The sequence below is a fragment of the Helobdella robusta genome (genome assembly GCF_000326865.2).
Source record: "Helobdella robusta unplaced genomic scaffold HELROscaffold_3, whole genome shotgun sequence".
Classification (NCBI taxonomy): domain Eukaryota; kingdom Metazoa; phylum Annelida; class Clitellata; order Rhynchobdellida; family Glossiphoniidae; genus Helobdella; species Helobdella robusta.
The window spans coordinates 5347112-5359731 of record NW_008704501.1 but is presented as its reverse complement, the minus strand read 5'-3'; the positions used below and the strand labels follow the sequence as shown (position 1 = coordinate 5359731).

The 12620-nt window shown below is 30.1% G+C and overlaps 1 protein-coding gene across 1 annotated transcript; it reads right to left on the bottom strand.

The window, feature by feature from the left end:
* Window positions 1-5184: 5184 nt before the first annotated feature.
* HELRODRAFT_188648 (hypothetical protein) lies at window positions 5185-9074 on the bottom strand. The gene is made up of 8 exons (XM_009021435.1): window positions 9055-9074; window positions 8833-8915; window positions 8623-8764; window positions 8360-8495; window positions 8010-8092; window positions 7774-7889; window positions 7093-7735; window positions 5185-6848 (listed from the first exon to the last, which is right to left on the bottom strand). The coding sequence occupies exons 7-8, from the start codon at window positions 7279-7281 to the stop codon at window positions 5292-5294; spliced, it is 1746 nt and encodes a 581-aa protein (XP_009019683.1). The 5' UTR covers window positions 7282-7735; window positions 7774-7889; window positions 8010-8092; window positions 8360-8495; window positions 8623-8764; window positions 8833-8915; window positions 9055-9074; the 3' UTR covers window positions 5185-5291.
* Between the last annotated feature and the right edge of the window lie 3546 nt (window positions 9075-12620).

Sequence of the window (12620 nt, the reverse complement as noted above, 5' to 3'; positions counted from 1 at the left end):
TCTGTTCGTCAGACGTCATCACCATGTATGGATGGATAAATGGTGATGCATTTTTGTTGGGTGCGTGCGTCGAGAAAATTTTTAGAACAAATCAAATTGAAAAATGAAATACCAGCGTGCTAAAAATAACTACTAAATGACGAGCGAACAATTGAATCACACACCTTCTGAAAATCTAAAGGAACTAATAGCGACATTTTTATCGATTGTTTCAAATTCGATCAAACTTATAGAAATATGGAATGTGAAAATGATCTGCTAAATGAGACTGCATGTCAAAGATAGAAGAGTAATTTTACATCGTTTAATTAAGAGAATGTGTGTTGAAATATTGACAAAAATGGCAATGTAAACAAGCGAAACTAAAGTTCATGTCTATGGCTATTTACGAGTAATCAATATTGTAAACACCAGCTTGCTTGTTTGTTGTTAATTTGTTAAGTTATTAATTCAATGTTGTCTAAACTAAATTAAGTTACGTGACTTTTAAAAAAGCTTATTAACTACTCCTCTAGAAAAAATTAACTTTTTTTAGTTGGAAAATTTTAAAAAATTTGACGGAATATTCAAAAAAGTATTAAATCAAATGAACATCATTCACCTATTAAACAGACCAGACCTACTCGGTGAATTAATTACATGGAAATAGCTAGAGCGGGCAAACAGCAATGAACAATATTGACGATGTGTGTTGTTATTGGATTAGAATTAGAAAAATATCATGTTAAGAATTTGCTCTAAAAACAGGAGGGCTTAAAACCGCTAATAATATCATTATCGTTTGACAGCGTTTAAAATGATCCAGAGTGTTAATAGTAACTGATGAGGTTTTACAACGTTGTAGGGCAGATAATTTTTAAACTTGCATCTGATATTTATTATATACGACAGTTTTTTTATATTTAATAGTTCAGATAAATTTTATAGGTGTTGAGTTAAAAAGTGAATATAATATAAAATTTGTTTTATGCATAGACAACATTGTGCCTATATCAATATAATATAAATATATAATATCATTTACATGGGATATGATATATGACGTGATTAAGTAAAGTATATCTTGATACTATAAACTATATATCTATATAAAAATATAAATACAAATATAACCTGATCGTATTAATTTCGTTAGCGTTTTACATGTTAATACTTTTTCTAGATGTCGTATTATTTTTTTCTAAGTAAAATAAAAAAAGTAAAAAAATGTAATGAAAAAATAAATTAAAATTAACCTCTGTCTGTACTTGTGACTGTTGTATGAAAACATTGAAAGGATAGCCAGACAATGGCGACAATGGTTCGGACATCCATATTGATTTTTATTAATTAAGTAACTATTTTTACTTAGCAAGTTAATTGATAAATTAATTAATTTTATTATCTATTGGCCGTCATTAACAGTGAAATATTTTCAATCTGTCCACAATTTTAGCCCACGATGTAGTAAAGTAAATGAATAATTGACGTATGTAATGTTAATGTAGTCCTTTTAAAGTAATTACTTCATATACGTCATTACTATGTTTATAATTACCATAAACATAAAGACATAAATATAAATAGAAATATTATGATAAGCAATGCGATAATGGCAAATACTTATATTTAAACATTTGCATTGTTAGATGTTTAATCACACATTCATGCTTCTTGTCTGTCGTTCGTTTGCCTATGCATGTATGTAATGCAATGTATAACATGTATGATATGTAATGCATCTACGATACAATACAAGAGTGATGTATGAATTGTATACAAATGTATACACATGTATTCATATATTTATATATATATTTATATATATAATTTATATGCTATGTACATAAATAGTTATGAATCAGGATTTCCCGATTGCACGTGCTAATAATATGTAAACAAATAACATCCATACAAAATATATCGCATAATAATGTATATATATATATCACACAGCGCAACAAAGTGTATATATATATATATATATATATAAACAACTGTTTAAACATGTAAAATTTATATACATACGTATATATATATATATATATATATATATATATATATATATATATATATATATATATATATATATTGTGTGTATGTAGATCTGTATGTAGTTTGTATGACTTCCTGAGCACATCAACGTCGTGCAACGCATGCATACAACGCTGCACGCCTGCGTGCATACAGTTGTACACGTAAAATACGTGGAAATGAAATGGAACAGGACAGGACACATATATAAATGTTATATATAAATGTATGTGTGTGTGTACGTACGTATATATGTATGTATGTGTGTGTGTGTATGTATATGTATGTATGTGTGTATGTATGTATGTGTTTGTTTGTATGTATGTATGTATACATGTATGCATGCGCGTATTATGGTGGTCTCCATCTACGTTCGTGTTGTGCGTTCGTGACCACTTATAGAAACATTTACATTTTTTAAAAGTCCCTACAATTGAATACATAATTATCGAGGAGCGTGTTGAAGATGTTAAATGAGACATCAAAGTTTTACGAGGTGCAGTTGTATTCATATCAATTAAAAATTGTAATAGTCATCTTGTAAGAAAATCATTCTATAAATATACACCATCACGTTTAAATATTACGTTGACATGAAAGTGTTTCTAATAATACCTCCTAGGTTACATAGTTGAGCAAGATCGTCAGCGAAAACGGAGTCGGTGGGTGGCCGTCCGTTAGTGGTGTAGGGACTGTTGGAAATGTGCTCCCTTTGAAATGGCTCCCAGAGAGACTGCTCCTCGCTACGCCAATGCCGTTTAGTAAAAAGTGCTACGCAGAGTTCTTGTTAGCCGTAGAAAAAACCTGAGTAAATCTATTAAGAAAACAATCCGTGAGGCCTTTTAACATTTCGACAATTCTTCCTAGTGATATATACTCACACGCTGAATTCTTTTTAAGAATATTCGGCTTTTGGCTTATTTTAATTCCATCAAACAAAACAACGTAACCCGATATTGCTCCTCTAGATTCTATTTTATAAAAGTTTTTTGAGGAAAATTTTAATCGTTAAGAAGATCAGTAGATCGTAGCAGGTGTTTGGTATCGGAAAGTAGATGAATGTAGAGATAGAAATGCTCCTTCCTATATTTATTTACTTATCTTTAATTTTTTAATAACGATTAATGTGATAATTGTCTTTTTATTTAGGTACTTGACTTTTTACATACATGATCGACAATATTCTATTGAATTAATATGTGTGAAAAAATAAAAATCTGTCAAAGAAATTTCGATAATGAAAGATGATGCGCCGTTCTTTACGTCAGTAGGCGGGATTCTTTCAAAATAAAAAAAAATGGAAAAAAACGAAACATGTGCATCTTATAAGTGCTTGGATAGAACAACAGAATGAATGAATAAATAAATAAATGAACAAAATGAATGAACGAACGAAATGAACGAACGAATAAATTAATATATGGATAGATGAATGTATGGATAGAATGAACGGGTGAATACAGATGGATGGTTCAGTGAATGAATGAATGAATTGATGGAATGAGCAAAAAATACTTATGGTTTTATTATCACCCTTCCATATTTATTGATGAAACATTTTTCAGTGCGTGTTATTCATAACCTTGGCATGTTACCAATTTCATAATCTCAGTTGAGAAGAATTTGTTGTATCAAGTTGCATTTATAACCTTTGTAGATAGATATGAATATGCAGAAACACGTGTACTATATGGAAAGATAGATTAACGTAAGATACATGCGAGCAAGATGGATATAATACATACCGTATATAAATACCATATATTTATTGTATACAAATATATAGTCATTGTGTAGAGTTGCATTGTAACGAAAGATTATCGATATTTTTCCATACTTGTTCCAGGAAAAAACGTGCAACACCGAAATTTGAGTGCGAATAAAAATAAAAAACGAGTAGGCTAACGGTTAGCCTAACCTAAGTAATAATTTACAGCGCCTACTACGATGAATAGTGAATGAAATGAAAAATTGTTTCTTTAAATTATATACAACCTGTTATAATTATTATACTTCGCTCAAAATTAAAACAGGGCTGTTATACTAACGTTTAATTAAATTAAAAATCTTCTAATTTGTTTTTGTAATTAACACGAAATCTATGCGTACGTATCGTTCAGAACATGTGGACTATTTTATTTTTAGTCTGTAAATCAAACTCTGTCAGACGCAGAAAAAGTAACAACATGCAAGGCACGAAACGATAGAAATAAAATTATGAATGTAGAACCTATTATATGCATTTAGTGGGAGTAAAATAAAATAATGCGAAGAAGATATTGGTGAAGACATGTAGAAAAAATGAAACTGTAGAATAAGTATAAATTGTAATATGAATGGTAATGATAAAATGGAAGTATAAAATAAATACATATATGGTAATGAAGACCAAACAGTCATGAGTTTACATGTGTAATTCGTCGTCTCTTATTTTAAATATACCGTTATTTTCTTTTTGTTTTCTTTCTTTATATTTTTTGTTAGTTGTCCATTTTTTGCTGCCAGGTTGACTCTGATGCAGAGAAAATGTTAGACCTGCCTTACCAGAACCCAATGACAAAACCTAAAATGAAACGGATTTACTCATCCAAACGACAACTTTTTGACAGCGTATGGCTGTTTTTTGTCGAGTATTGTTATAAAATGTTATAAACTGTTATAAAATAGCGCAACGGAAGTTCAACAATATTATTTGATCAATTGTAAATAACTCTAGCGAAACGAGGGCCACTACTCGAGAAGTACTAATAATAAAATGCGAGAATGGCATTCTGAAATCGAGTTCACATATGTGAATAACAATAAAGGAATAATAACATTGCATTACTTGCGAGAATAGAATAGTTGTTAAAATGAAAACTATTGTAATTATTTACGGCGTTAGATGCGTTCCTCCGTGAAATTGAAATTTTGTAAAAATAAACGATCTAAGTATTTAATTTTTTAACTAGTTAATCGATTGACATCATGTATATATCCATGATTGACATTCATCACCTGTTCACCAACTCAGAGCAAATTAAAAATCTTTCCTTACACTGCCAATTATTTTTGTTATATTTTTGAAAATGAAATACATTTAGTAAATTTATTTTCAAAATCAAACAGGCATTTATAAATTAAACAATCCCATTAAAGATACGTACTTTGTCACCGCAACAAAGACAATGATAAATGACAAATATCAATATAAAGGGATAAAAAGAAATAATGATTGGGGCCTGAAAATTTTAACTGTTAATGTTTTAAAATGCACACAAGATGACAAATCAAAAAGTCTAAGTGTTGATGAACTTATCTCTCCATTGCTTTTTAGGTGCCGTGTAAATCCATTTTTCAATCGAGTTAGTATTGTTAGCATTATCGGAAAGGGCAGCACCAGAAACTATATTTTCTTCTTTGTTTATGGTGACAGCGGTAATTGCATCATTTTTATCAATTGTTTCAAATGAAGATTTGCTTTCAACTAAATTGGAAGAGGATGTTGGTTGATTGAAATTGCATGAGATGTTAACTTTTAAAAAAGCTTCGTTCGTGGATAACATTTTCCTTTTAGATTGTTGCTGATAAATAAATTCATCAATATCATCGTGATGTCGACAAACTGTTTGACAACGAGATGGGCTGCAAAGCCTAGCTCTGTGACATCGTTTCAAATTTGAACGTGGACAATTCACGACACAATCGATTTTGAGCTTTCTATTTTTAAATTCAGTTGATTTGGTTCTGAACAAATACGAGCAAGTTGCTTTCGTCAAATGTTCTGCTGAAAGACACTTTTTAATATTAATTTCATTTTCTTTTTTGAAAGGTCTGAAACATTTTACAATGCTTGATTGTTTTTTACAAGTTAATAAATCCGTTTTTTCATTCAAAATGTCATTTTTATTTGTGTTCGGTGTAGATCGTTTCGCAATCACCAAATCGGTAACAATTTCTAGAGGTATGTTTCTTCTTTTTTTTGATCTTTTACTATTTTGGTTCATTATTTCTAAAATGGACTTAGGAATGTGATAATGGTGTTTTGGACTCTTGTCCATAAATGTCTGGAAACAATCTAAATTATATCTGTCAATCAATGCACTGACATAAGGTTCGCTGAAAACCGGTTTTGTGATGGGAATAACAGTTCGAGGACGAATTTTCGAAACGAAATGGACAAGTTCAGTATAAGAAGAATGACCAGAATACGGTATCATATGAATGAAAGGCCTGTTTTTAAATAGCTGGTAATCAGCCGATATCATGAAAGCCGCTGTAGGAATAATGACAATATAAGACTCATTAATGTGTTTAATTGCGTTATCCAACTCATTTAAAGTTATAACTTCTATGTTTGGAGTGTTCGACGTTTGACTATAGATGGAAGTTTTGTTATTTTCATACAAAATACTCTGCAATTTCAATCTATCTTCATTTACTTTAATGGAACAATTGAAATAATTTGAAAGAAAATACAGTAAATCTTCTTTTCCAAGCGCGTTCATCCCCAAAATTATTTTTGATCGGTAGTTGTTCTTTATTAAATTTATTATCTGGGCGACGCAATCAGATTTCGAAGGAAACAAGCACTTTGGATTGCAGTAATTGTTGTCGAGGTAGAGAACGTCAACAGGTGTCGAGAGCAAGGACTTCATGCAGGCACCAAACATCTCGTCGCGATACCTGAAGTCTCCAGTGTATAAAATTCTGCCGAAATAACCTTCAAATAAAAACATGACCGAGCCTGGGTAGTGGTTGGCGTCGAAACAAGTAACGACCATTTTCTCATCCTCGTTTAGGTTAATTATATTGGGAACGTTGATCTCTAGTTCATGTATAATATCGGCTTTGACCTAATTTTATAAGTGGTAAAATAAAACAATTAAATAGTTAGACATTTTAATAACTTATATAAATATTAATATCAAAAAACATAGGAGTAAATGAATTTAGTCAAAAGAAGTAGTTCTGTTCAAATACGCAGTTTGAACGAAAAATTATATATTATCAGAGGACGCCACTAACTTTACAAAGTTTGCAAACGACATATCAACAACGAAGTTATTAAATTAAAGTAATCAACGAATAATTATTCACCGATAATCTGTAGATGAGCAATTTCTTGGTGATTGAACTACAATAGATCGATTTAGACCAAGTATGAGTTAAACCAGAAGACGAATCCATGTGGGCATGAGATGCGAAAAACAATTTTATCCTTGGTGACTGACGCACCTTCCAAAAGTCAACGGCAATCGGAGTATACGGAATAGCGCAGCCATTCATTTCGACAACTTTGCAATACGATATTATACATACATAACAAATTTCTTTTATGTTAGAAACGATAATTTATCAATCCAGTAATTAAGTTACACACTCCAATCAGTTTTGGTTTATTGTTACAATGTAAATTACAACTTAGAATTTGCAGAAAATTTAAATAATATGTGCTTACAGTCAATAAAACTCCGTCTGTTGTATTAATTGTCGTATACTCGAAATGTAAACAGGTTCAAGCAGAAATTAACCGGTTTATAAGTTTCCGAACAAGCTTTTGCTTAAACGAAACAGGCATTACAATACCGCTTGAGCAAACGTTAAAAATTCATAGCTATGTATGGCATCCAGTGAATACTATATTGGATATATAATGCATTTATTGTTACTAATAACAACATAATTGCATCAAAAAGATTGAAAAAGTTCTATATCACAAATGCAACATTTGAACGGAATCCTGGTTCTATATCACAAATGCAACATTTGAACGGAATCCTGTTAATTCGTTGAAATGCACGTTTGGTAAGTTACGATGTAGTAAATCAACCTTGAATTCATTGGTAACCAATGAACATATAAAAATATTCATTGAGGGTTTATCCATTTTAGCCCTTAAAAAAAACATTATAACAATGTCATTTTAATGTCACATTAAACTGAATGGTGAGTTAATGTGATGAATGACACCTGGTAGAATATTAAAGTTCATTCATAAACAAATCAACGGATACCTTTTAACAAATGGTTTCAGGATAGGTCTGATCGAGGCCCACGACGTTAAGGTGAATACATGTAAAACTAGCAAAGATGGCATCTGTAATATATAGACGATGAATTTTCGTTAACATAGTTTTCCCAACCAACAACGATCAGCGTTCAAGTCCTTGCACGAGTTTACATTCGATATTAAAATTCGAAAAAGTTCTAAAATTTTCATTAATCTCATTTTGAAATTAATTTAAAATGTTTTACTATGGTTAACATATTATCACATATTATATCTATGAGAGTCAAAGATTAGAGGAATAATGAGTTACTCTGAAAACAAAGTTGGATTAACTATTCTTAAAAGTGCACTAACAATAACGATATCGTTTAGAAGATTCTTATGCTCCAATTTAGTACCATCTGAGATAATGACTAGTCTTTCTAAGGACGTGCATAATTTAAGGCTAGCAAAAAATATCTCATTCAGATTGAGTTGCGACTGTTCAATTCTGTTAGTATTGATTGTTTTATAAAAAATTATTTCGTTTATTTTCTACTTTTAATAATGAATATGATATATTATAAACTACATTTGCATAAACATATTAAATCATAGTATCCAAATCAAAAAGCAACCTCAAATCTTTTAAATTGTTCATTTTTTGTAAAGCATGACTGAAGCTATTAGTCGAGAGAGCCGGACCTAGATCAGCAACGTTCAATATTTTCAAATCGGTGCAATTCTCAGCAATTTGTGGCCATACTGATCCGCTCAGTTCTGAAGAAATTATTATCAGCATAAAAGAGATTGGGAACATAAAGAGTTATTTAAAAACAAAATCGTACTGTAAGCTCCAACTAAGGTCAGAGATATTAGATGCCTTAATTCAGAAACAAATCTGATCTCATCATCGTACACATGATGACATCTGCAATATTCAGACACAAGTTTTCAATAATTGTTTGAAGCAATATAGTATTTTTACGTTCCTATTACTATTAAATGCATTTTGTGGTAACAGAAGGAACATTTAAAATTGAATTGATAATATGAGAACAGTCATTTACCTTCTTATGAACTTTGTCCCTTCTGGATATGTTATTAATGATTTAAATTCAACTCCAATCAGTTCCAAATGCGTAATGTTGCCATGGTTACGAACGATTATGTTATGTAATGTGTCGGATCCAACAGAATGTATCCTGGACACTCTTGATGCATTGCGGCCCTACAAGAATTAACGCATTTTAAACTGAAGACTAAAACATTTTTGCCCCAACATACCGAGATGCGTGCAATCTTGGCCGCAGGTTGTCCATCAGAAATATTTCTTTGAGAAAACAAGCAAATTGGTAAGCATAAAGACTTTAAATCTGACCAATTAAACATTTATATATCATTATCATCGTGCACTTCTTCATTTCAAATGAAAGAAAAGATTCATTTTTAAAGTTTACAAGTTTTTTTATGATCAATTTAAAATAAATGCTCAATCAAATGAGCAGTTTCAACAAAGAATACATTTAGTCAAACATATGTAGTGGAATAAATTTCTATTGTTCACTGTTCAACAAAAATAGTAATTTATTATGAAGTTATCTAACTTGATTTTAATTGAGACAAAAATTCTTTTATTTCTTGCTGTAACATACTGTTCGCTGATGAACCATCCTCATGATAAATCAAATCACATCCTCCATTTACGTGTGAAAACAAATTTATATGCTCCAATTTCTCACAATTTGATTTTGGCAATAAAACACAATACTTAAAAATGATATGTTTTTATCAACGGTTATGAGAAAATATTTCGTAAAACAGTTTTTAAATACTTTGCTCGTATCCTGACTACTTCTGACAACTGTATCATATAAATTGAAAGATTCTAAATTTAAGCATTGATCAAAAACATCAGCACTGGTAACCAACATTATGCCTGCAAGTGACAGCTTCTTTAGAGATCTAGGCAACTGGCACTTTAATGGAAAAATGTCGAGAGTCCATGTATCAAAACATTCAAGCTCTGTCAAATTTGAAGTGTTTAGTAATACTTCCCAGTTTGGATAACGAGAAACATTGGAATATACAACCAATTTCTCCCAAATATTAAATGCATCCAAACAAAAAATGTCAAAAAAAGAGCAGGAAGCATCCTCTTTAACAGTTAAAGATTTAAGCTTGGTCATAGATTTAAAGTAAGTAGCAGCTATATTATTATACAGAGGTGTTATGGCACGAATGTCTAAATCTTCTAAATTTAAACAGTGCCGAAGTAACACACAAATATAAACATCGTTTGAAAGAAGAGTGTAGTTTATGAACATCCGTTTCAGTTTACGTAAGCTAGATTTTATATTGCGAGTTAAGGATTCTGGTTCTATTAATTGTTTATAAGTAAATGATAGATCTTGTAAACTTCTAAGATTGTCCAATGTTTTCAATAGCAAAGTATTGGAAAAATTACATCCAATTACATCTAACTTTATTAAATTAATACAGTGTGTTGGTATAGTTCTTAAAATGTCATCTTTCATCCAGTAACATCCATTCAAATGTAATTTTTCTAAAAATGAGCCATGATGTTGCAAAAAATTCTTGAAACATTTAGAAGTTCTTTCATCTTTCCATCCAAGCCTGAAGCATCTTCAAGGCATTAACAAAAATATAAACTTTGAATAAAACCAAATTGAAACACTGATTCATTTAATTAATTTAATATATAATTAAATATTTGTTCAATAACATTAATAACAAACCCCAAAGAATAAGTAGAATAAACCTTTGCCAGTGAAGCATGACACTGAATCATGCAAAAGATGTCAGCAACTTTTAGGTATTGAAATATATTGAACCAAACTAAATCCGGCAAGTCTTCCACAGTAACAGAACCACAAACATTTTGCAGTCCTGCACACATTCTTTGAATTGCTGCTTGTTGTTAGGCTTCTTTAGGTTTAGAGCTAAAATATAATAAACAAAACATGAAATAATTTGATTATTAAATTTAATTAAAATGAATGAATAATCATTACTACAATAACTATACTTATACTATCATAAGAACTTTTTATTAAAAAGCATTTTATTTAGGGGGGGTTAGGCTAGTATAATTTAAAACTTAAAGTTTAATTAATTTTAATAATAAATTATTAATTAAATATAATGTAATTATTAAAAAAAATTTTGTGGAAACTCACTTGTAGTGTTTGAGTGTTACTAACTAAAATCTGGTATCAATAAATTATTTAATATTTAATTAATTATTAATTAATTATCACATTAACATTTTATATGCCAAGTGGCCATTCTGTTCGTTTTTTAACCAGTAGATTTATAAAAATTAAATTATTTAGTTAGAATTAGAAACCAAGCTAAGTAAGAAGCAAAAAGTCAAATTTGAATAATAAATAATTTCGTGTCCTTTTTTTCTTTTTTTTTAACGTAGTTAGACTCAGAGTTAGTAGACAGAGTCACCTAGTAATGTAAGTTACTGCTTGCTTGTTAGTTAGTTAGTTACGTTACTGAGGCATCTTCTTTCTCAAACACGGGTTGATCCAATTTCAAATGCATGGGTACCCCCTGTTCCTACTAAACTCCTGACAACTACAGCGTATTAAATACACGTGAGAGATTTGTTTGTTTGTGTGTGTGTGTGTGTGCGTGCGAGTGTGCGTGCGTGAGTATATGTTGTGTGTGTGCGTGTATGTCATGTGTGACATACACTTCGAATAAGATTTATTAAATTATATAATATTCGTATTTTGATTAAAATAATTTGTATTAAAATACAAATGGCTGGTAAGCATGTTAATGTGCTACTTAAATTACTATATAATACAAATACACGTTACAACTACAATCCCATGATTTGGACTTAATAGTTATTTAACAAAGCTAAACCTAACAGTGTAACCGATGGATATGTGTTTCAAACCATTTAATGTTGCATCCATGGTTGTATCCGCTTTCGTGTGAGATTTCATGAAGTGCAATACAATAAATAAAATATATAAAAGGTGTAATAAGAAAACGTATGCAAAATGATCTTAAAATTGATAACATCCATTAAATGAACATTTTTGATTTGGATTTATCATTTTATATGCACTGGTTTTATTTAACCATATCATTTATCATGATTCTAAAATAACTGGATGTTCCAGATTTTATATATTACCGGAAATGTATTATACTGGGTATTCTGGACGTATATACAAATTTTGATGTTCCCTTTAATTAGATAGTTAAAGGTTAACATTAGATTACACACTCAAGAATCGAAATATACTACTTGATCTGAACACTTACCTGATAATGTTTGCTTCGTCATATTGTGTTGTATCCAGCTAAAAATATAGATTAGATTGTTGAATTATATGAATATGGTTGTAGCCAACGCGGATTTTTTTTAAAGTACCAAGTATAACACCACAAAGTACTATTGAAAGAATAAAATCAATATAAAATCAATACCTAATAGATAATATAGTTAAAAAGCCCAAACATAGGTTTTCGACGACGGCATGTAAGATCTTTTTAATAAAAAAGGTTGCTTAGCAACCGATAGTCTTACCTGTAAACTTAAAGTTTAAAATTGTACAAAAACTTAATTGATTGATTGATTTGGTAACAA